The 24993-nt window shown below is 57.5% G+C and overlaps 2 protein-coding genes across 2 annotated transcripts; one reads left to right on the forward strand and one right to left on the reverse strand.

Annotated features, from left to right (window-relative positions):
• Window positions 1-4478: 4478 nt before the first annotated feature.
• Window positions 4479-11215, forward strand: BESB_000030 (uncharacterized protein; the record flags this gene model as incomplete). Its single annotated transcript, XM_029358758.1, has 12 exons — window positions 4479-4859; window positions 5044-5283; window positions 5652-5741; window positions 6060-6126; window positions 6436-6608; window positions 7130-7365; window positions 8052-8430; window positions 8909-9028; window positions 9446-9599; window positions 9979-10049; window positions 10550-10609; window positions 10973-11215. 12 exons carry the CDS (start codon window positions 4479-4481, stop codon window positions 11213-11215), a joined length of 2214 nt encoding a protein of 737 aa, XP_029221670.1.
• An 8476-nt stretch (window positions 11216-19691) lies between these two features.
• BESB_000040 (uncharacterized protein) lies at window positions 19692-23159 on the reverse strand (the record flags this gene model as incomplete). Its single annotated transcript, XM_029358759.1, has 1 exon — window positions 19692-23159. One exon carries the CDS (start codon window positions 23157-23159, stop codon window positions 19692-19694), a length of 3468 nt encoding a protein of 1155 aa, XP_029221671.1.
• Between the last annotated feature and the right edge of the window lie 1834 nt (window positions 23160-24993).

Genomic DNA, 24993 nt, shown 5'->3' on the forward strand with positions numbered 1-24993 from the left:
GATTTCAAGGTTGCTGCGCGCAGATGCAGCCCTGCGTGAAGTCACTCCTCCAGCACATCCCTGCGGTTTGTTTGTTCCACAGAAGGAGAAAAACCCACAGAGCGTTCGCCGCTGACATTCCAGGAGGCGCAGCATCGACAGAAGTGGGGGGTATCAAAAAACCACGCGAATCAGACCATGGCGCGTTGCAGTTGCACGAGGGATGTCCCGGGCACATTTCATCTCTCTTGCACGTTCGACATTTGACGGTAATGCAGAGATGCATGCCCAGAGTGAAGGTCGCGCAAGGCTGCCGGGTCACGCTTTGGTCCCCATTCGAGTAGGGCAGGCGGCGTTTCATGTGCATCACAGGAAAGGAAGGCATGTGCTGATACTGTGTTGGCACACTGACGGGAGCAGGGTGACGGACGCGGAGTGACGCTTGAGGTAAGTTGCTGCCGCCTCACCCGATGAGAGAATCGCCTTGCTCTCGGGAAGCCAGTTGATGAGGGTTGTTTCGCGTGCACTCGCTTGCTTATGGTAAGTTCCACGGTCGCCCTTTGCGGATGTGCGAGCGTGTTAAGACGGCTTGAAGGGGCTCATTGAGAGATGAGTGACGAACAGTAGGGGCATCTGGAAGCGTAGTAATCGACTCGTGAGCGTGTACACCGTGAGTCTAACCCTGTTCCACCGACATTCGCCACCGGACTCCGAAGGGGACACCGACGAAGGACGTGAGTCCCCCCTGGCATGTCCGGCACACACGCTGCGTGACAAAATGTCCGGCCTCAACAGCGGGGGAAGGCAAATCAACCAAAAGCGAATAATAACGTCATGCATTGAAGTTTGCGTCCAATGCCGTTGCGGAGATCACTCAGGTGAACGCATGCTGTGTCAATAGTCTGCGATTGCAAGGCCTCACGAGAAGACCAAAAGCACTCTGTAAAGTGCCGTCTAATAAGTCAATACTACACCGTGTTGCAAGAATGCCAAGCAGAGTATTGCATGGTAACCGTCTTTGATACGGGAAAGCGGTTCCGCCCCGCCTGCGTACTGTGATCTTGTATGGTTTTGGAAGCCTACAGCCGTCCTCGAGCATTGATGTGTGCCTGCACCTGCATATGGTTTGCAAGCACGCCTCAGCCGACGGGTGTTCTGCACGGAAGAATGAAGGAGCATGATGCACTGTGTTATGCCGTGGGCGTTTCTGCTAATTGTGGTCACCTTTCTGTGAGTGTCATGCTTCTCCCCAAAAACGCTCGGTGGAATTCAGGTGTGCCGGACACATCTCAGCCTGTGAATGGCGTCAGTCGGTGGGACATGCGGACGCAACCTCTCTTCCCGTCTTGATCGCACCGCTGATTTATGTTGCTTCTGTCCACTGGTGGCATGCCACCAGAGCTTTCGGTTGTTCCCGGTTTCACACTGATTCATGTTGCGATATTCTACAACGCCGAAGACGTGGCGGGCGCGACAGCGCCCAGTAGAGAGAGTGGACAATCAAAAGTCAGGACCCTGGCTGTATCCGTACAGTTTTGCCTCTCCTTAGCCTGATTAACGTGCCTCAATAAGCAGTAATAGCGCGAAACGGTCCAGTGGAAGTATGAGAAGACGCATAGTGTATACGATTCCCTCTACTTTTTGATGTCGTGTGCTGATCAGGCAGACGACAAGTTGAAGGTCATAATCTCCAATGTCGACGACAAGTGGTTTGTTAACAACAATTTGTCGTTGAAGGACCTGCGGCATCGTAGCCATTTGTCACGCAGTCGACGGGAGAGGAAATTCAGCGAGACGGACGCTGACGAGAAAACCGTATGAAGCACAAGCTGATGCAAAAGTCACGCTACATGATTTTTGTACACAGCCACCAGGAGGGGCCGTACCCACAGGTCGGCGCCACAGACAAAAGAATGCGAAAGTGGCTTTCTCACAGTCGACGAGTACGAGAAAGATGCAGCCATATGCATGGGCGTGCCCCCCGGTGTGTGCCCACGTTCACTCGGGCGAACTTGAGAGGAGGGCAGAGTGCTTGCTCGCTATGGTAGCACTGATTGAGAGAGCCTGCCAGAACACCAGACGTACTTCAGCCTGCGCTAACAGCGCAGGCGCGTGGCAAACTTATTAAATTCCTTCATGACAGCACCTAAACGCAAAAGACGGCAGCGCCGTGTCAAGCACACGGTAACCTCTCCGGCAGCGGCAGTTGCCACAAGTGTTTCCAGACGGTCTGTATATAAATAAGTTGTGTTGATTTTACTCTTGATCATACCGCATGATATCTACCAATATGCTGACCGCACAGCACCCGTTTCAACTGCATAAAACACACCATAGCGAGAACAGAAAGCCGCCATGAGGTCCTTTTCCTTTCATAACGCCCCTTGGCGATACCAGCGCAGAGACCGCCAACACGTGGAACAATGAGAGCTCTGAGAGCGTAAATGTCAGGCTAAATCCATGAGAAGACTGTGTGCTTCGCGTTGGACACAGAAACGTTTTTTCATCCTTTTCTGTCCTGCACGGATAAAACCGATTCCACTGTACAGCGCCACTTCAGCCACTCACTCCCAGGGATGACCTAGCATATTTTTTTTACAAAACGCATAGAACCTCCTGTTCATGGCCACCTCTCGCCACAGTATCACTGGAGCCCGAGATGGGTCACAGGATTTCAACCGAGAACAGCGTGTGCGGGGCTGGCCTGCAGCAGCATTCTATGGTGGAGGCAGAGCCGCAGCCTTAAAGCGTGTGTATGCCTGTCAGAGAGTCCACCTCGTTGTTTTGTTGTTCTCTGCTCAGCCCGAAGGCACGAAAGGTCGGGCCATGCGGTGCGAAAGGTCTGGCCATGCGGTGCGAAAGTTCGTGCCAAGCGCGGCTGAGGCTGTGACTTGTATACATGCCTGTTATTTCCTCGTGTGTACGCCGTTCCAACGAACACACGGCGCTTTAATCGTGCATGCAATAAACAGTGAATGTGCATGCGCTCTGCGATAACAGCGCGACGCGGCAACGATCGTCCCTGAATTTTTTCGCTTCTCTCGCCGCCAATTCTTTTCTTCCGGTATCCGTCGAACTGCTTTCCTGCATTGGACGTTTGCACGCGTGGCCTATCATTCGTCTGCACGTGCCTCGTGCACCCGAGCTGGCGTGTCGCAGCCGATCCAGCTGTAGGCACACGTCTTGCCGCGCCTGCCCCTAGTTCCAGACTGAAATCTGAAGACTTTCTGCCTCTTTCTCCGGCTCGGACAGCCTTCTTCAACCCGCCACTGTATGTTTAGCATCAGTTACGCGCTCATCAGAATGCGCGCTTCGCCACTCCTCGCGCCAGCGGACGGTGCCTATTGAGAGACGAGGGTCTCGTCCGTTCCTTTTGGCCACTCAAGCGCCCGAACGCTCCAGCCAGGTGGAGGCAAGAGCGTGAAAACGCGTGCGCGCAGCCGCGCCTTTCTCCTCAACTCTTGCAGCCCCCCCTCCTTCCCCCCCCACCCCGCTGGCAGGCTCCAGCGCCTCCAGTTCGTTCGGTTCGGTGTACCAGCTTCGGAGCTCGAAGCCGGACGAAGCCACCGGCGCCCCCGCCCCGACTGAACATTTTAGCACCGCATAGTATGCTTAAAGCATCATTTTGATACGATATGAATCGGATTTACAAGCCGGTGGGGGGATCTCTTCACGGGCCTTCTGCGTGTGGCCACATGAACGACCCCCGCCGGTGGCAGGTGTATCTGGTTGTCTGCAAAGATTCCTGGCGATTCTGGTAACCATACCGCATGCACGCATGCAGACCAGCAACCGAAGGTCCAGTCTTCTTTTCCGGTTGCGCGGTGTGTACGAAGTCGTCGCTTCTAGTCCCTCTGATTGCATCTCGCCCAACCGCATCTTAGAAGCCTGCCCACAGAATGGTGACACAAGTCTTCAGACTCTCCGCAGGCTGACATGCTGTCAGGCGAACAAGCTCCAACACCTTGTGTCGTTTTAGCAGAGACCGACGCCTATTTCTCCATTGCGGGTGTTTTCTCCCGGAGTCTTCGCAGTCGGTTTTTCGTTTGGGCCCTTTCGACCCCTCACCCGATCCTTCGCGCCGTCCCTCTTCTCCGCTGCGCGCCGCTTTTCGTGAGCGCGTCGCTCGGCTCGATCAAGCCCTGAACCCATCCTTTTATCTGACGCCTGCAGGCATCAGGTGATTCCTGCTCCGGCGTTCGTGTCTCGTCTTCTTTTCTTTTCTCTCGTTCTCCTCCCTCTTGTGCTTGGTGTGCCGACGCGCCCGAGGGTGCGCATTCCCTGCGTTTCCGCGTTCCTCCCTGTACCTCGCTTCTCCTTCCACAAAACGACTGTTTCGTGTTGTTTCCATCTAAAAACTCTCACTGCTGCTTGTGATGTCGCACTCAAGCAGTTTTCTTCATGGCATGATCGCTTTATGGAACTGGCTGTGTGCCGGGCTTTCTCTTCAGGTTGTTTTCCTAGGGCGCCCCTGTCTGCACGTAGCCGCGCAAGGTGCCATGACGAACCGTATGCTCGTCGCTTCGGAGTTTGAAGGACCGGGCGACCGCGAGAGCGTCTTCTGGATCGCTGCAACGCGTGCGCCGGCGAAACGCCCAGAGATCGGACTCCGTCTCTATCCCGATGTTGTGCGCGTCCCCCGTCTCCTCCACGTTCTCCACGTCGCCGCCAAACAGCAGAGACGCTACAGGCTGAGTCCGCATCGACTGCAGAGAAGGGGCAGCTCAGAAGTTGAAGACTGCAGCGGCGAGGAAGCGATCGATGCAGCAAGTCGCGAGCGAGGAGACAGTGAGACTCCAGAGGGACAGCCCGCAGCACAACCAGCGTCAGAGGAGGATGAACGCCGCCTTGATAAAGTCGAATCGCTGGCTTTTGAAGCCGTAAGAGAGCCACACGCTCAGAGCCGCTTGCGCTCAGATACTAGGGTAAACATGTCTGTGCTGTCTTTTTCGCTCTCCCACTAGACAAAGAGGAGCCCGTGTCCGGCGCGTGCGTGCGCCTCTTCCCTCGCTCACGTGGCTGTTGGTCGGTTTCGCCCTTTTCTCCGGATGTGCGCTTCTTCAGTGTCGCTCGCTGCTTGAGGCGAGCCTCCGGCAGAAGAACGCGGCCGCACATGAACAGGCTGGACGCCTGTGGGCAGCGGAAAGCGCGGAGGCGGCCTCTGCGCACGAGGCCGGGGAAGCCGGTCTGCTTTCGCTGCAAGTTCAAATGAAGCGAGAGGAAGCCATTCGCCGACTTTACAGCGAGACCTTCGTCGTCGCCTGCAGAGAAAGCATGGCGCAGATGCGCGAACGCCTCATTCGGGTACGCCCGCGATCCGGCTCGCGATTCAGTCCCGGTGCCGTGAGTGCAAGCCGCGAGCAGCCCCGCGCCCGACGTGAATGGACATGTCCGTCAGCTTGCTTCCTGTTGCCTCGTGCTCCTTCGGTGTAGACACATTCGCATACGCTTCAGCGGGAGTCGCTGCGCGTATCCAGCGTGGGCGCTCCGATGCACTCTTTCACATGTGTAGTTTCTGTATCCTCGGATGCATATGAGTCCGCGGATCCGCGGCATCACCTGCCAGCATACGCCCTGCGGCTTCCAAGCGCCGAGGTGCGATTTCTGTTACAAACGTTTTCGTTTGCTTGTCCCTCTGTCCCGGCCGACTGTTCGCCTTTGTGCTCTCGCAGACGCTGATCGAGACGCGAGAGCTGGGGCCCGTGCGCCGTCGAACGCTGCGGGAGGTGGTGGACTTTCTCATGACGCAAGGAGACTTCCAGGTGCGTTTGCTCTCTCAAACTGGTCCGCAGAGGCACAAGAGGCGAGCGTTTGGCGCAGGCCGTTGCCTTCACGGGATTCTTTGTATATGCGTTTTTTAGAGATAATTATGTATATATATCTTTGGGTGCCTCCGACCGGCAGCACGCGGAGAGAAGGGAAGGCAGAGAGCGACTTCGCGGGCTGCTGGGGGAGCGTGCCGAAGACGCCGACGTGTGTCCATGCTGTCTCGCGCGGTGAAGGGCCTCCGCGCCCCCAGGTTGTCCTTCTGGCGGGCGGTTTGCATCACTCGTCTTCGATTCGTGTGTCGGTTTTCTCAGGAGGCCCTGCAGCTTCTTGAAGGCAGTCGAAGAGACTTTGACGAATTTCCGCGCGATCTCGAGGCGAGTAAAGCGTGAAGAGACGGCTGCGTGGAATGCGTGCGGCCGCGGCGACTCTCAGCCGCTGCGCACAGGGCACGATGTGACCAGGCTTGAAGCCGCGGGGAGCAGAATCTCTGATTCTCTCGCTGGGTGGCGGCGGGCCTGAGTGGGATGGGGCCCTTGAACATCTTACGGAAACTCACACTCTTTGGCGAACCGCGGGCGTTGCCTTGCCTGTGCGTCCAGGTGTTGTGCTCTCTCCTCTCCTCTCCGTACTTCTGTGCTTGTCTCTTGACCTGGCTGCGCTGCCTTTGCCGCGACAGTTCTGTTTCAGATACCGTTTCCCTTTGTGTCCAGTACGCGAGCCTCGGGGCCACGTGCGCGCTGCTTTCTCTCGGCTCGGACTCCCCCGCCGTCCTTCCCTCCCTTCTTCGCTGGACGAATCTTCTCGACTCGACTGTCAGCCTCGCCGTCCAGCGACAGCGCGCCTGCAGCGGCAGCCCCCAAGTACGTGTCCCATCTGCAGTGAGCAGCGCTTTGCTTCTGCGCTTTCCTGGAGGAATTCGAGAGCGGAACCTGTCTGCCTATTTCGAACACCTCTCTGTCTCCCGTTGCCTCCCGGGCTTGACAGGGGTCTCTTTGCTCCGTTTTCGGATGGCCCCTCAATCAGGCTGCTTGCATGCGCCTACCATCGATCTCTTCTCACCTGCGAAGCACACATCTGTTTCTCCTCTCTAGCTGCCTGCGACCTCCGCAGACGCCACACTCTCCGTATCAGTCTTTTGCCGTTTTCCCTTCGCTTGCAAACCCACGCGCCCCTCCCTCTCTTCCGTTGCCGCGGAACTGGCCACCTGCTGCGGCGGGTGTAGACGCGGGGGCACCACAGCGGGTTTCTTCTCCTTCCTCTTCTCACGGCTGTGAATACCACGGTTTGCCTACCTTGCCTGGTTTGAGGGTTTAGGGTTGCGTTGCACCTTTGGCTCTGATGTGCCCTTGAATGCTCATGTCACTGCCGCGCTGCGTCTCAGCCCGCGTCGACTCCGCCCCGCGCGGCTGGCGAAGGCATGGGGGGGGCGCGGGACGGCGCGGCGCATGGTGCGTTCGAGGTAACGTCTCGGCGCACACGCGGTCGACAGTTCGATGGAGATAGGTCGAGCTCGGATGGGCGAGGTGGAGAAGAGACCGAGTCCGATCGCGGGAGCTTCGCGGCAGACGTGGTGGGGCCGCTCGCCGTTTACGCCGCTATCGTCAATGTCGTGAAGGGGTACGTCCTAGGGCATGCAGCGCCACCCCCTCAAACATGCGCAGGCGAGAGTGTGCGGGTCGCCGGGGGAAGCTGAAACGCATGAGACGCTCCGCGGAGGACAAGGAATGCAGCGGCAGAAGAAAGAGTTCGTTTTCGCCCTCTGCTTGCGCACGGGAAGGCAGCCTTCTTTACGCTTCATTCCTGCTTCAGAGATTGCACCGTGCTGGGCCATGCCTGCAATTCAGCTCTGCTCTGTGGCAGCGGCTCCGCACCGTTACAAACAGTTCACGCCAAAGTCTGTGCGCCGTTTCAGAAGGGTCACCATTTAGGGTCATTCTCGGGTGTGTTGGCAGGCCCAGCCAGGTCCACAGTCTTGTTTTGAAGCTCCTTCAGTTCGATAGCAGGCCATTTGAACACGTTCAGCGCCTTGTAGCGTGCGCCCTTCTCCTCAGGCATGTAGGCTGCATTTTCAGCTACTGTCTATTTTTTCGGCTGGAGGACGGCACTGTTCTCTCAAAGCCCCTTGGCTGGAAGCCTGCCTGGGGTCGCGCATCGTTCCCCGTTTTGCTGTCGTGTCCCGTGGCGGTTCGGAGTCGCCTGTCTAGGTGTGTGACGCCAGCGCGTGACAGTCCCTGTGAGGCGTGCCTATTTCTCTCTTGTCCGCTCAACCGCGTGCCCGGCCTCTGTCGTGCTTGCCCCTACAGGGTCTACCGGCTCCGGTCTGGAGACTTCAGGGCAGCTGCTGAGGCCCTGCGGAGAGTCAGCGCCAGATTGTATTCTCGCGCGTTCGACGCGGCTTTGGCGGAGGATGAGCCTTTCTCGAACGGGGGCCTTCAAACCGAGTTTGCCGCATCGGGGGAGACCGTGGACCGCGCGGAGAAAACCTTTTCAAACGCATTCTCTGTGGAGACAGAGGGCCGTGGTGGACTGACAGAGCCGGGCGGGGAATCCGTTGAGGCCTTTGGTGCAAAAACTCCAAGCCGAAGTGCCTCTGTTCTCGGCGTATGCACGCCCGAAGATGTCGCGCTCTACACCATGCTTTGCTGCTTGGCCTCGTACAGCCGAGACCAACTTCAGGAGCAAGTGAGGGAAAACGGAAACGAAAGACGTTGTCTCACTGGGTGTGGGCGAGCTCTAAAGTACCGGCGGGGACATGGCTTGAGAGGGAACAAAAGTGAATCAATTTCGTTCTCCGCGCCTTTGGCGCGGGAGGCCAGTCGCCAAGGAACGCATGCCGCGGCGCCAAGGAAGAAAGCGGTAGGTCTGCTCTACTGGGCCTCCGTTCTGCGTTTACTGAGTTTTCAAATAGATAAGCCTACATGCGGACAGGCCCGTCTCCTGCCCTATACATGCGATGTATGGCGCGGGACGAAGGCACGCCCACCTTTGCCCCACTTACTGAACTGAACTTAGAAAGAAACCACGTGGCGCTTCCGAGTGCATCGCTTCTTCAGCTTTCCTCCCTCATGCGGAGTGTGGCTCGCTCGCGTAGCCTGTGGATAGACCTGCTCTGAGGCGTGCGACGTATCTGCGCGCCTTTCTGTTTTTGGTTCGCCTGCAGCTGAGCGAAGCGGCGCCGCTGCGGAGCCTCCTGGCGCTCAACCCAGTTGCACTTCGAGCGGCCCTCTCATTTTCCCTGTCCGAGTTCGAAAAGGCGCTGAATATCATACAAGACTTGAAGGTACAGGAGAGACGCAGGAGATCGCGTGGGGATGGCCGGAAAGAGAGAGGAACGTGGGAAACGGCGGATTCTAGCGTGCCAAAGAGGTGTGGAAACCGACGAGACACGGCGTATATGCGCAGCCGGTCGCACTCGGCGCTGAACAAGTTTTGCGTTCCGCTGAAAACTTTTTTCTTCGCACGTGTTTCAACTGTTTCGCCGTCTCGACCGTTAGTCTGTATCCTGGCATGTTTCTGCGTTTTCGAGCCTCTCTTCTGTCCCGCATCGTGAGCTCTTTTTCTTCCTCAGACCTGCCACCTCGCGCTTTACTTTTCTCCGCTTCCGATTGGTTCCTGTCCGCTCCTCGAAATGGCTTTTCGGGCCTCTGGTTGTTTTCCGCTCGTTGATCGTTGGCCTGTCCCTGTCGCTCGGCTACAGGAAGCTCTCGAATGCGACCTTCTTCTTGGGGAAGAGGCCACTGGGCGGTTAATCCAAGAAATCCGACGGAACGCGGTTCGCCAGTTCGCGTGCGCGTACCGGTCGCTCACTCTCTCAACGCTTCGCGAGGCCTTTCCTCGAGAAGTGGCTTCGAGTACGACGATCGGCTCATCGTGGGGCGTCGCAGCTGGCCAGGCACACCCCTGAGTCCCTTTGTTTTAGCTGGGAAGCCTGTGTCGCCCTGGCTCGAGGCCTAGGGTTTACGAAACCCTGCACCCGCCTGCATGCAGTGGGCTGCGTGCACACGCTGCTCCCTAGCACAAGTTCTCATTCACGTATCCGCTGCCGCGTCTGGTTTCCTGGTTCGCGCCCGGTCATGCGTTTTCAGCATGCATGGAGAAATCCACAGCGCGGCTGCGGTGCTCGCGCAGACATACGCTTTTCTCGTCGGAGGGCATGCAGCTTGTTGGCGGAGCGGCTGGAGGCAGTCCGTTAACAGCGCTTCAGACTTTGCGGTTCGGTGCTTTCTGCAGCTCTGCGTGAAGACATCGTCACTCTGATTGAACGGCGCGGGCTCCCTTTTCGCTACGATCGAAAGAGAGATGTGAGATAATCGTTCTTTAATCGTTTTCCAGCCGCCTCTGCTAAACTGTTCCCTGCGCTGTTACGCTCTGAAGCCCTTTCCCGTGTCGTGTACCGGGACGTCTATTGAAAGACTCGCTGCGAGCACGCTCTTGTGACGAGAGTGCATACAGGATCAGTGGGCTTCTACAAATGTAAGCCGCGAAGGCCTGCGGCGGTTGTATAAAGCGTGTATACTTTTCTTCTTGTTTGATTGGCGCAGTCACCGTGTCCATGTGAACCAGTGCATCATCGGATGCATACGTCCCTGCGTTGCGTTGCGCCGACAGTCTCCAGCCGCCTGGATCCCCCAGGCGTCGCAGTTAAGTCGAGGGAGTTCCTCGCCACGTCCTGTGTGTGTCATCTAGCTGCGTCTATTGAGGGCGGCGATGTTCCCTGGTGCATTGACGGCCTCTCCCAGCTCGAGCTGTCGCGCCAGCTGACTTTGATGTTTGGCGCCCGCCTGCGGCGTGTGTGGGGCAGGTTCTTTGGCGGAATGAGCGGCACGGCATCGCAGACGCAGTCGAGGAGGCCAAACAGAGAGTACGCAGAGAGAGAGGCACAGTAACATGACCGCAACGACCCACGCGGCAGCGGTGCAGCCTGGCGAAAGAGCGTAAAGCAGAAGTGTTACTGCGGGCGTCATTTCTTCTATACATGAGACGTCGGCGAACACCTTCCATTTATCTGTGCAGATCTCTCTATATATATGATGTCTGCGCTCGAGCGTGCGGGCGGCCGATGCTGTATAGCCGCGCGATTGGAAATGCAGCGCAGAGCGAGAGAGTCGTTGCTTGATCGCCTCACGCTTCCCCGTTTTCCGTCCGTTCGTACTCGCTCGTGATTGTGTCTTTCACACATTCTCGCCACTGGCCTGTGTGTGTTTGCTTGTACTTTCCTGCGCAGGTGGAGGACCTATCACACAGCTGCCAACGACTCTGTCTGAACGTATCTGTCGCGGACGTTTTCGGCGCGTCAGCAGACTATGCAAGTCTGAGTGACTCTCGTGCTTTGTCGAGGCGGGTGGAGGATGCGGAGCGAGGCCGAGAAGATCCACGACCTTGCGGAAGAGGGAGTGGAGTGGGGCCGTCGCGCCCAGGAATCCGAGTGACTCAACGACGAACACGCGGGCGGCACAGTGGCTGCTAGGGACGGGTTCAAACCCGACGCAGACTAAAATAACTAAAATGTCCGAGAAAGCTAGTCTGTGGTGGACAGAAGCGAGAAGCGGCTAGCGACAGGCACGCGAGTTGTTTTTCCCTCACACGCCGGTTGGATTTGTTCTTCCCGCTCCATGTTTCCGCTTTGTGGTCTGGTCTCCCCTTGAACGAGAGCCAGTTGTTCACTAACAGGCCCTGCCAGTTTGCGGCGTCGCATACTTACGCAATTTCTTATGTTTCTCGTAAACTAGTGGTATTGCTGAACTTCTGCGACTCCTGTCTTCGCCAGGGAACTGCCGAACGTCGTTGCAAGCCTGTGCAACGCTCCTCCGCAGTGTTTGTATAAGCAGTCCCAACGGTGCCAACCCATTATATCCATAGAGCCGTTGTTTCGCAATTCAGCGCCGGGTTTGCCGCTGCGCAGCAACCAGACGGTCTGCTTCCATGCGCCCATCAGAGTGCATGCGCCCACTTCTCGGGGCACAGTCAATACGGTGCAGTTTTGACACCGTGCACACTTCGGCGGGTGCACGATCCAGTATCCCGCCACACAAAATAATCACAGAAGCGTCCTGAGTTCGCCGTATGGCGCGCTCATGTGACAGCGAACGGACATGTTCGGCTTCGAGTCTCCAAGGGAAGCTCAGCGGGCGCCCTTCATCAAACCCCCAAAAGCTGCGGCTCAGGTAGACCGAGAATAGCGGACCGATGCAGGCGTGAACGCGGGGAACTCATATTCTCTTCCTATCTGCATTATTTACATTGCATGCCATACGTCTACAGTATGGTGATACAAATAAAGGGTTGGTATCATTGTAGCGACGTGATTTTGAGCGCTGTGGACGTATAACGCCGAGCGTCGGGGGCGAAGGACGCCTGTGTGGCCCGCACAACATAGTTCATCTCGCGAGGACGCAGAAGCTTCTCAGGTACATCTCGGACGCTTTTGTGGCTACATGAGGGTCTCCAACCACCCCGCCCACCATTTCACAACCAAATGGCTGCAGATCCAGTTACCTGCAGTAGTGCATTTCGTAAGGATGTGAAGAGGCAGGTCGATACTCCGCTGAGCCGCCCTTCCCATGATAACTCAACGGCTTTTCAACCGTTACATGGACTCCCGGTCCGCGCTGCCTAATAACCTATGCTGTACCCTACAGGCACACACACATCTGTTTGGGATCGATTCAGCGAGCTTGTTTGCTCATTGGGGAAAGGTTTGCCGAAAGGTAGAACGCCATTCAAGTGGCTCACTGACAGTAGGACCCGTGAACCTTCTACTTTCGTCATTTCCTGAGTTTTCAGATACTTGCTCTTCGTCATCAGTTGTTAGCAGTTGATTTGAGCTCCTTGTCCCATGCGGAGCCCCAAATAGATGGATGGCGATGACGCGGCCGTGTGGAGCCCCACTATCATCCCAGCCCCACAATCGACACTGGGCGAGACGGAAAACATCGCTGCCGGCATTTTCGCGCCGACACACGTTTACCTTGTTGCGTGTTATTTGGCCACATCTGCTTGCAGCAAGATGATTCGTGTCTGAGGGAAATGGGAAAACATTTAAACTGCGGCTATGCTTTTAGGGTTGGTCGACAATACTTGGACGCCGCTGTCTCGGATCTGACTCATGTGACTGCCACGCCAGCCCTGTCGTGAGCTGCATGTTGTGGCGGATGGCGGGTGTGCATTAGGCGTCTCCACAGATACTGAATCAGACCTCGCTTGCACAAAGTGCTGACGAGTTAGTGTTCTTCCAATGAGCGTGCAAACCTCTGCAAAATTCCATCTTCGGACGTCGCGACAGCCAGCGGCGGCATGTCGGAAACTGCGCCTAGTCGAAGTGTGACGGAGGGCACGTCCTCTAGCGCTGAACCGCGCCTGAAGAAGCCACCAGTTCCACGGCTGTCATCCAGGTGGCGGCCCGCCTCCAGAGAAGAAGGTAGTTTAACGCTCACCTTCCACTGCCAGCTGACGGGCGCTACTGTCCTTGTCAGCGCTCACGTGGACGGTCTCCCCCCCCCTAAACCCTAGCCCCGAAACCGGCGAGCCACCGACATCCCTGTTCTTTTAGCATGCGAAAGCGCGCCATATATGCAGACCCACTGGTGCTTCTCGCAGCGCACAGCACCGGAACGCTCTTGCCCGCCGGTGTGTGTACTGTCTTCGCTGACTGTGAGAGCGAATGCACCTATGCCTGCTTTAGACAGATGGCGCTCCTGTTGACATTCTGTTTGCAGCAATTTTGCTGGAAACATCTCCACTCAATAGGCCATTGGCAGCGCGTTCCTCCTTTGGAACGTTAAGCTCTGGAGGAAGCTTTTCCGCTAGGTTTTCCAGAGGTCAATCGCATGAGGATGGACTTCGACGCAGGAGCGCGCATGGAAGCCGCCGAAACAGTGGTAGCAGCTCTGGAGCTCCCACACGTGGTACAGGAGGTTTCGGAGCACGAGCGCGCGTGCCGCCTTCTAGGGGAAACAACTCAGGGACTTCCTTAGATTGTAAGCATCTGCCCTGGAACGGAAAAGCGCCCCTTTCTGAGAGGGGCGTGCATCATGTGTAGGACACGAAGACCCGCTCTGGCACCCAACAACAAGAAGTGGAGGAATTCACGAAAAGGAAGCAGTATTGATGGTTACCTTTTTCCGCGAGAGAGGGAGAAGTCTGAAAGGTATAACAACACATGCAAATCTTATTTTTAAGAACAGCTGATCGCCAGGGGCGCTGCGTGTGACAATCCGTCAGTCATCCCGGCGTACAGGTGGGCAGCCGCCCTGTTTTAATTACAGAAACTCTCACAGCGTCTGACGTTACACCGTAAGACCACACAAGCAAAACGCCACTCCATCAATGGCGTCAAACTTCCCCAGCAAACCAAACCTCATGAGACCCGGGTTCACAGCCTTCCCGCCCCGGTTCCAAATCGTCACGCGTAGGGTTGACACTTCCTGTGGAGCACCTCTATGCGTTTTTGCTGGGTGCAGATCCGTGCGGTGTCTGGTAGTGAGAATACGACTGTTTGAATAACGAAGCAATGACTCTTCTTTGGGCGATGTTGACTGGGTTGTGCAAAAATACATGTCTTCAGCTCTGGACGAGAGCACGCGGAATGATTTCTCCAAGGAGCGGTACATGCACGATGTCATCTCCTTGAAGACGGTCAGCGGGCGCACGGACTTGGAAAGACCGAAGGCATAACACCCGACGTCTACGCCCCACAGCAGAAGTGGCATTCTTATGCTGTTTTGAGACTAGAGACTGTTGGTATCTGGGTGACGAAGGTAGAAAAGCATATATATATATATATATATATATATATATATCACACGAGGTTGAGCTCCCTAACCGAGGGCCAGGTGGTGTGTCAAATATCTGCGGGGCTGTTGCACAGACTGATCCCTAGTGCGCAGTCACATAGGCGGAGCATCAGCGTGATTCAGATAGAGCTTGACGGTGGCGCAACGAGGCCTTCTGTCTGTCTTACTTGATCCCCAGAGACTCCACGAGTCTGAGGCGGAAGTGGGACGACTCCGACAGAAGTGTCGTTTGGTAGAAGGAGAGCTAAAAAGGTCAGCGCAAACTTCTGTCCTTGTTGCCATAAAGGGGACGACGCCAGTTACGCGTGAACCTGGAAAATGCTGTTTTTAGGTACTGAGCGCGCATACGTACAAGATAACCCTCGAAGGTTCAGAACCATCGTGAACCCCAGCGTGTAGGGTGAAACTGTTCGCAATGTCCACATTTATATTCGTGTGTCGATGAACTCGATGTGACGGCGTTGCGGACTGAGAATTAGGCACCCACTTTCTGCAGTGTAAGAGAATACCTCGGGATGTGTCACGGAGCACGGCGCCCGCGGCGAATACACGACTGTTCTCTTTCACATATGCCAACAGATAATCCGGCGCCTAGAGTCAGCAACAAGCGCTGAATGCGTTTTTGCAAACAGGAAGCTGACACTCCTGGAGCAGTTCGCCGATGCCTGGAACGAGAAGCTACTGAAGGCCCAACAGCTGAGACGAAGTGTGGGTCGGCTTGCGAGGGGAGGAAACCCATGCAACGAGGTACCACGCATGAAACGTGTATATAAGGCTTCGTTTCTGAATATTCCCAGCCCCTCCCCTGCGCCGCTGTGTATGACAACAGAAGGTTACACCGGCGTCCCGGAGGCCCTTGTAAATTTAGTGCAGAACTGACGCGACAAAGCGTCGCTCGACAGTGTTTAGTACGGAAACCGATCATCATCTTTTTTTCCCGCCCACTCCGGCCGTGTTGAGAGCGAACTGGAGAATCACTTTTGTGTGTCCTCTACAGCAACAACAAAGTCGCAAGAAATGGCCATCAGCGAACTCCTCGGCCCCAGGGCCTCACCATCCCGTAGAGGACTCGCTCGATGTACGCGTTCATCCAGCCACAGACGCGATGAAGCCGACTGCAGCGTGCGACTCTGAGAACTCCTCGCAGTCCCCTAAATCACAAGGCTCAACCAGCCACCAGCCACTTAGGAAGTCTCTGCTGAACGCCGACGGCCCCATCGTCCTCCACCCTCCCGAGGCGCTGCTCCAGCGCGTTTGCGCTGACTTGAGCAAAACCAGAAATTACCTCAGCATGTATATGGCGGACGCGGAAGCGGCTGCGAAGAAAGATAAGGCAAGCAGCTCGACGCATGATATGACGGAGAAAAGGGGCCGCCGGCGACTCAGAATTGCCTTCATATAGTCCTTTACGGGGAGTGGAAAACACACACAGATAACGAACCTCCCCCACCAGCCCAAATGAAACCTTTTCACTTTCCGGAGACGTTCACATCGCCGTCGGGACGGAGGCATCCGGCACGTTATCCTCGAAAGCCCCTCCACCCTTCGCACCAAGTGCATTCGCGAAAAAAACACTCTTCACCTGGCTGGCGTCTGCGCTGCGGAGATCGGCTTGCGCTGACCTGCAGCCCGGGCGGCTATGCGCTGATGGCAAAACGAAGTTGCTAAATAGAATTACGAAAGAGAAAGAGGGCATGAGCGCGATCCTCGCCCCGGAAAACGCTATATTTTCCACGACTTGTGTCACAAAACACTGTTGTGCCCTTTTCGCGTGTTTAAACTCACCTTGTTGCTTCTCAGTTGATTGTGGCTCTGAAACGGAATATTGCATCCACACGGATGCAGGAGATGGAAGCCGAATTGACGGTAACCACATCGTGACGCCTTCGCTAGAAAACTGCATAGACACTTGCAACTGCAAACGCGAGTATGTAGAACGGTGCTTGCATCAACCTAGGACGCGCCGTCATCGGCAGGATGCACTGAGGATGTTTCAAGCCTCTGTAGCTGTAGGAGTCCCAGCTTGACAGTTGGATACTCTCGGAATAACACGGATCTACAAGTTCTATAGGCGTCGGCGAAGACCAGGTTCCTGGTAGGTTTGAGGGTGTCGGTTTCACTCTACGCCTGCTGCTGTCGTCTGTGCGCTGCTCGGGCAGGCATATGCGGACGAGTGCTGCAGACTGTCGTTGGATGCAAAGGATGCTTCCGCTCGCCAGTCTAAACAGAGGGTTCAAGCGCTGGAGGAAGAAGTTGCCCGTCTGCGAGTAGGTGGCGCAGGAGGGTCCTCCTCTCTCGGCAAGGCACTTCCCACAGGCTTCGAGTGTAGCCGCCGAAAACCGGGATTGGCAGGATTGTAGAAAGAACACGCATGTCCACCAATATGCGCACTCGTGACTCCTTTTTGAATGGTGTAGCCACATCTGAGTGTGCAGTCGGAAGTGGAAATACGCTTGACAGCTTTCGAAAGGGACAGTGGGCGGCCATAATCACCTAGACGACCATATCCGTCGGTCTCTGCCTTCCTGCGCTCCGTGAGCTCGGACGCCATTTGACGCGATTGCGTGTGACTTATGTCGGCACAACAGAGTGTTGCCTGCTTTCTCGCCAAAAAACTGAAGGAGGCACAGAAGTGTCAGCCAGCGGACAAAAAGACGGAGAGCTTGTGCATGCAATTTGCGAGAGATGACGAGATACAAAGTGAGGACGGCCAACTGAGAGCTTGTCAACATCAGACTTGCCTGGAGGAGGAAAAACAGAGAAGTGCCAGAAAGCGCTATTGTGGGGACAGCACTTAGGCGAATTTGCATATCTCTGCGTTGCAGAATGCACCCCACAACCCATTCCAGCGTGATAACATGACATTTGTCAAAAAACCTCGCTGAAGAAGTCACGGCGCTGGCGGCTGACACGTGTTTTTCCACTGCAGTCTGGCAATCCTCCAACAGCGCCTTCATTCCACACTCTGGCTGCCCGTGATACTCCCTCCTCTTAAGAGAGGCGTTTCTAACGTGCCTTGTGAAACCCTCTTCAGGCAGGGAAAGAAGTAGGAGAGCACCTTAGCACTGCAACGAAAACGGGTTCGCGGGGCTCAACGAAGACTCATTTGTGGGTTCAGGGCCACGACTCATGGAGAGCAGACGGCCGGTTAAGTTCAGGCTCATAAATTCGGCGATTTGGGGGCGACTCCTGCAGCGCTCTCTGCTTAGAAGAAAAGCCACACAAGAATATCCAAGACGGAGGCAGCCCAAACAACGACGACAATCGAAAACGCCATAGATGAAGGGCTATCTGAGACCTCGGTGGAAAGGTACTGCAGGGTGGTGGGGGGAGGGGGGCGGGGGGAGGTGGCACCTCCAGAAAATATAACGGCAAGGGGAATCTGACAGCGAAGGACTCGTCTGAGGAACAGGAGGACTGAAACAATGCGTAGGGCATGCAGACGGAAAAAGCGCTGCAGACTTCTCTCGTTTCCAGCACAGAAGGCTCTCTCCAGGCGTGAGGGTAGAGGAGACGCCGGACTAGTTGGGGACGCATGGCGTATCGAGCGTTTCGTTTTTTGGCACGAAGCTCATGCGCTTGTTTATATAAATCCATTTATGCTTGTCAAGATATCAAAAGACACTCATTCTTGAAGCACCGGCACCCAAGAGCTGTGAATGGCGTTTCACTGTCAAGTAAAACAACCCTATGGCGAGCGGCTTGTTAACGCCGTGCGGATCTGGTCCTCTGCTGCGAGTCAGTTCCACTTTCCTGCGAATCGATTTGCTGCGGCACCAGGAGCAAGCCATACATACATAAAAGCAAACAAACAAAGTCCCATATATACAGATGTATATATATATATATATATATATATATATATATATGTATGCTCTCTATGCGTGTTGAAGAAGACGGTGACATCCTCGCGACTGCTTCGCCTGTCTTTTCTGTAACGCCTTCTGCTGTTTCTCTTGCTACCACTTAGCGCGAGTATCTCGCCTCCACGAACACGAATGGTGCGGGGAAACGAGTGCCCGTATCGTGCCTCTGAAGACGTTATGCCTGGCTCTTGTGCTCACATAAAAATGCAGCGTACGTATACACAGTCGACGCCCAAATCCCATTTAGTGTGTCTGCGAGCCTTTAAACCTCTACACGCCTTCGTAGTCAGCGTTGGGCGTTCTCTGTTGACCGCTGAGGTCGCGAAATTCCGAGACGGGTTGTGGTATGTGCCAGCCTGCTGGGTCGCTGCTACATTAGAAAGCCGTCACCTCCATCGTGCGTGATACGCGGCACTCTGCATGCGCCGGCCCTCAGGCGCCAGCTTGAGCGAAACGTATTTGCACGGAGGGCGGCAGCGGCCCCTGAGAGCTAATCCGAACGTGGGCGAAGAGTGCTTAGCTGAGAGACCGCCGCTCACGTGAGCTGTGAGTTCACGCCTAAAAGGTGCCTTCCGGAGAAGCGTCTCGCCACCCATCGAGTTGATCTAGACAAAACAAGGGATTTGAATTTGCGATACGTTCGTTGAGCACCAACCAGTTGTGTAGAACTGAGCAAGAAAGTGGACGGGAACCGACACGACTCCCGACATCGTCCCTGGACACAAAGTGAGGCTGGATTTCATCCCGAGCGGACGGGTTTAGGGTTCAGGTGCCTATTCAAAAAAAGAAAGCTTCCCGACCTGAAAAAATTGAAAAACGTTCCCGCTCCCCATTGCCACAGACAGGCCGTGCGCCGCCACTTCGCGCCGCCGGGCTGTCCACACATGCGAACGAGCGACTTGCCAGTGCTCCCCCCCCCCCCCCCCCCCCCCCCCCCCCACGACTCCCTGTACACGGAACGCAATTTGCCATCCGGGCATCTCTGTGCTTTCAGAAACACACACGCAAGCGACGATCGGGGGCAGGTAGACTCCCTGCGTGTGCCTGGGCGATGTTTGAACGTTTGCGCCAGGCAAAACTCCCCCGCGCGGCGAGCCACCCGACCTGCAAAACTTGCGGCCTAGTCTGCGCGCCCCCACATGGACTGACGCCTAGAACTGGCTACACTGGCATCTTGCGCTACGCTGTATATAGATTCATTCAGACTATCATGCTGCCGCTCTGCTGGTTCAACCGGTCGCTGCGGCTTTGCCCCGTACCTTGAGAGGCACGCCTCCACGCAATCTCAGGCCTTCCCGGAAGACCGACTTCCTGCGGGCTTTCGTTTCACCTCCGCGTTCTCGTCTCTCCCAACACTGTCTTTCGGATCTTTGCCCTCTTCTCCCTCCTCTGCCTCGAAAAACTTGCTCAACGGAGCCCCTCCTGCGTCTCGCTCTTTCCGCGCGTCCCCACAGCTGGGCGCGCCCGGAGCCGCTGAAAGCTGCTTCTTTCCGAGGCCCAACGCGTCGCTGCCTGCGCCCTCCTCGCCTTCTGAGAGACGCCGGGCGCGCCGGACGAGGGGCGAAGACTGCGGGATCGCCCCTCCGGCGGCCCCGGGCGTTGCAGAGCCCAAAAGCGAGCCAGATGCCGCTCCGTAGGCGCGCGTGGTCGACCGGTGGAAACTCACTCCCCACGAAGCAGAGAGGAGCATATTTTCGCTCGAGAGCGGATTGCGAAGAGACGCGGAGGCGTTTTGCGAAGCGAGGCCCGCTGCGCCACTAGCTGCCAGACAAGCAGGGAGCCCCAGCGGCGGCCCGCCGCGAGACAGGGACGCCAAGAGAGGCAGCTGGCGAGGATGCAGGGGGGCGGCGCAAGGCGCGCTAGAAAAGACCCCAGCGCCCTCGGGCTCGTCGGCGGCCGCGCCCGCGGCGACGCCGGCGCCCCTCCCTCCGCGCGAGAGCGGAGAGGGCAGCCGAAAGACACACCCGCCTTTGCTGGTTCGCGCACTGGGCGAGGCGCACGAGGCTTTCACGGGGGCGTGTTTTTTTCTTGAGCCCCGCCTGGAGCGACCGCGAGACTGCACGCTGCCTTCATCCGCGTCGCCCGCGGGCGAGTAGTCTCCATCGCCGGGCTTCACGAGGACCGGACGAGCAAAGATGACGGAGGACGAGGCCGACGAGGTCGACATCTGGCTGCTGGTGCTCAGATCCAGAGACGAGGAGGCGCCAAAGTACGATCCCGGCGCGCCCGCGCCGAGGAGCGTGGGGCTCGCGCTGCTCCAGTAGACGTGCGCAGAGCTCGGCGACGACGGAAACGAGGAGAAGGCCGAGATACGTCCAGACGCCTCTAAGTGGTAGCTGTCGCCAGCACACGGAGACGCATTCCACAGGTCGGGGGGACCGACCCCCACCGCCGCGCAAGGCGAAAACCCTCGCCGACTGCTGACGCTGAGCCGGCTGATGCTGCTTCGCGCAGACGAACACAAAATCTTCATCGCTTGACGCCTCGGGTGGGGAAAGAGCGCCTTCGCTTCTTCTTCCTCGCGCGAGTAGGGCAGACAGGGCGACCCCAGATCGTCAAAGTCGCCATCCTCTTCGCTGTGCCCCTGCGCACACGGAAACCTCGCGTCTGCCGCCTCTGCCGTCCCCAGTCCTGCTGCGTCCCTCCCCGCCATCGGCCGCGCAGTCATCCGCTGTCTCCTTCCCCGGCGCTCGATGCCCTCCGCGCCCGCGCCCAGCGGGCCGTCGAACGGAGACAGGGGCGGAGGCAGGGGCTGGCCCGACAGAGCCGTCGCTACCGCAGAGGGGAAACTCCTGCTTGGCGCACCCCTGCAGGCCGCGACGGCCGGCAAATTCCGCCGGCGCGTCTTCTTCTGGCTAAGAAACGCCTTGGCCTCCTCTGAAGCCTCGCGCGCAATCAGCCCCTCAAAATCTTCCTCCTGGCTCTTTGCATACGGCTTCGGCGTCTGATAGCGCGCACTCTCCTGCTCACCCCTTCGACCCCCCAGGTCCCCGCTGAGCGCGCCGCGGGCCGCGCCCAAAGCTCCGCCCTCTCCCCCGCGGCCGAAGGCGCTCAGCGTGCCCTGCGACGCCAGGCCTCCGCTGCTGCGCCGCTGGCACTCGTCTCTGGGCTCCGCCGGCCCCCCACCCGCGCGGAGGAGCCGCGCTTGCCGCGGAGAGGGCACGAGGGACGGGGGCCCCGGAGTCGGCGCGTGGGCCCGCACCGGCGAGATGTACAGAAGCGAAGGCGAGCAGCAGGGCGAGCAGAAGGGCTCGGCGAGGGACGGATCCGTGTCTGGGGGAGACGCCGAGCGACCCGCAGAGGCAGACGAAGAAGACATTGGCGGAGGCGCAAAGGAAGGCGATCTGGCGGCGCCCGACGATTGCGAACGCAGCAGACCCGCATCCCCGCGCGACGTGTCTTTGACGTTAACGCCCTCATGCTTCACGTCTCCAGAGTCACCTTCGAGGGAGGGATCGAGGTATTCTCTCTCGGACATTGCCTGGCGATCCACCTCTTGGTCTCCGGCGGGGGTCTTGGTGTCTCCCTCGGCATCTTCTGTCGCGTCCGGCCCGTCTCCCTCTTCTTCGTGTTCCCTCGGCGCTGCATTGGTCGGCGCCTTCTTCACCCGCGTTCTTCGTCTCGAAGTGCTTCTTGTTTTCTCGCTTTTCTCGCTCTGCACGTCGTTGGCATCTTCAGCAGGTGACGGAGGAGCGCCGTCGTCCCCCGCGCCCGCCTCGTCGCCCTCTTTCTGCTCCTCTTCGCGCCTTCTGCGCCCTGACCTCGCACGCGCGCTGCTTCCTTCGCTCTCTGAAACTCGCTCTCTGTCCAGTTGAGAGACGCCGGCGCCGGCGCGTCTTCTGCCCCTGTGAGTGCGAGGCGGCGAACACATGGAGGAAGAGGAGGAACAAGACCCCGGTTCGCCTTCTTTCCGCCGACTGCTGCGACTCCGCAGTGAAAGCAGACAGAGCAACTCCGAGGAAGAAACGGCCCCCCCTCCAGCACCGTCCTCGTGCCCCTGCGCGGGACTGCCCTCCTCTGCTGGCTGCAGCACCTCGTCGCTGCCAGCGCGTTTCCACGACGCGCTCTTTCCCTTTACCTCCTCCTGGGGGTCTTCGCCCTCCCCATCACCCCCTACTCCGCTGCTTCTCCAAGCTCGTCCTCCTCTTCGAGTTGTCGCGGGCGCCTTTGCAACGCCGCGCTTCCTCCGTTTCGCCTGCGGGCCCGACGGCGCTCGTCGCCTTGCAGGGGTCATCCGCGTGACAGACGGCCCGTCGAGTTCGTGTGCAAGTTCGGCAGAAAGCAATTTCCGCTTCCGCGCGGAAACAAAACTTTTCTCTTCACCGCTGCCCCTCTCCGCCTCGAGCTCCGCTGCACACGGCCGCCCCGAGCGCAATCGAGAGCTCACCGGAGCCGCCTGCAGGCCGCCCCGCCGTCGGCCCGTCGTCAAAGGAGACTCCGGAGAGACGCCTGCGCCACAGTGCCCGCTCCGCGCCTGCGTGGATCCCGGCGCGGTCGGCGCTGTCCCCAGTTGGGCTCCAGACTGGCCCGCCGGGCCGGGCGAGTGCGGCGGGCGGCTCACGGGGTCGGCGAGATCCCCTTGGGCCGGAGGAGGGCCCCGCTCGCGCCGCCGCCGCTCTTTCCGCTCCTGGAGAAAGGACGACGAGGCGGGCGAAGGGTCCTCGAAGGCAAGCGCAGCCCGGAGGCGCTTCCTCCGCGAGCCCGAGCCGGCCTGGAACGTAGGAGACACCCCGGAAGACGGCTCATCTTCCATGGAGATGAAGCAGAAGACCGGCAGTCGAGAGACGAGGAAGACGACGCGAAAGCAGAACAAGAAGGGGAATCGAATAATGAGAGCCGCAGCTACAGATAGGAGAGGGCACGATTAGAAGTAGAGCCCCGCTGACGGCAGGCTTGCTAACCCAGCGGCAGACAGCAGCACCTACCTGAGAGAAGGCCGAATTAAAGCGCTAGAAGGAAACGGCGGGAAAAAGAGAGGCTAGATGAGGAGAGCGGCGATGAGAAAACGACACGGATGGCGAGAGGGAATAAAGCATCTGTAGGGATTTGTCAAGTCCTCATGCACTGCAACCCGACGAGCACGGGTGTCACGACAGCCGATAAGCGCACGAGAGTCCGCGCGAGATATCCGATATTTGGAAGCCAATGACAAGAGACATGAAGACGAAATGGAAACATTTGGCTGACAAGGAAGAAAGAGTTGAGGACGATGTGAGGCACGAAGCCTTGCGTGCGCAAAGAAGACACGAACGACCGACCTCCGGTGCCGTACAGACGAGGAATAGGCCAAGTGTTTGGAGAACCGCAAAAAAGCGGCGGACAGTAACGAAAAGGTGAAAAAAGAACTCAGCTGGTGGAGGGGATGTGTGCTACAGCTGTGAGAGAAAAAAGGACGTGCAAGAGAAAGAATCTGTATCTCATGGCGGCGTCTCCTCCCAGTCTTGCCAGCATTCGACCTGGAAGGGAAGATGGAGGTGTAAGTGGGGTTGGAGGCGCGCGGTGATGGGCCGCGCGAAGCGGCGGAGGCCGGGGAGCAAAAAACGCGAGCGACGGGCTGCACTGTGACAAAGGGACTTCCGTTGGAGGCGAGTGTCCTCGCTTCTCTTTGTCTCTTGCTGGAAACCACTCTGAAAGACGGAGTTGTCGCGGCACACGACAGCAACTAAGAAAGCCACATATTTCGCCGACGTGCGGGAGGGCGGGATGGAGCGCGCGGAGGATGCGAAGTGCACATCTGTGGAGCGCAGAGGGTGCGAGACGGGGTAAGTAGCATGTGTCTTTAGACACATGCTGCTTACTCATCCACTGACTACATCTCGAGTCATAAAATGTTATCGTATCAACATTCGGGTATTCGTTAAGATGATAACTATTGTGGATATAGAACCAATTGAAAACCATGTATTACTATAACAATGATCATCAGGGTAGTCTGGTATCCTTGGCGAATGTGTCTAAGACACATGCTGCTTACCCCGTCTCGCACGCTCTGAAGACGTTTTCTCGCGAGCTTCTGCGAGCAGCGGTAGAAGGGGGCACACAAAGTTGAAAGCATGAAGGCGAAGCTCCAATTCTGGCGCCGCACAGTGTGCTGGGACGGCGAGACATCTGCTGCAAACGAACCAGGTTCAGACCGAGGGACACACTGGACCCTGAAGAGAGAGAGAGGGGAGGGGGGGGGGGTACGAGAGAGGGCGAGGCGGAGAGAGTATGTTTTGCCGAAGAAATCTAGAAACAGGATAGAAGAGAGAGGTCACCGAAGGCAGGCCCAGACCACGCACATCACGCGGTTCGCTTGACGATAAACCGGGCGAGTTCTGTTACAGCCGAAGACGCGGCTCTCGCTGAAGCGCAAGTTCTCACGTGCTCTGCTGTGTCTGTTTCCTCGAACAGGGGTGTCTCGCGACCTGAGCCCCCCCTGGAGGTTTTCTCTCAAAAAACTCACAGGGTCATGAACGCTATGGAAACAGGTTGGGAGCATTTTTGCCTGTGGCACCGGACGTTGGAGTGACGCGAGGCGTTGACCTCCATCGCCGAAAATCCGCACGAAGACATGCCTGCAGCTGCAGAAAACCACAGTCCTGGCA

Source organism: Besnoitia besnoiti, chromosome I (genome assembly GCF_002563875.1).
Source record: "Besnoitia besnoiti strain Bb-Ger1 chromosome I, whole genome shotgun sequence".
NCBI classification, from domain to species: Eukaryota; Apicomplexa; class Conoidasida; order Eucoccidiorida; family Sarcocystidae; genus Besnoitia; species Besnoitia besnoiti.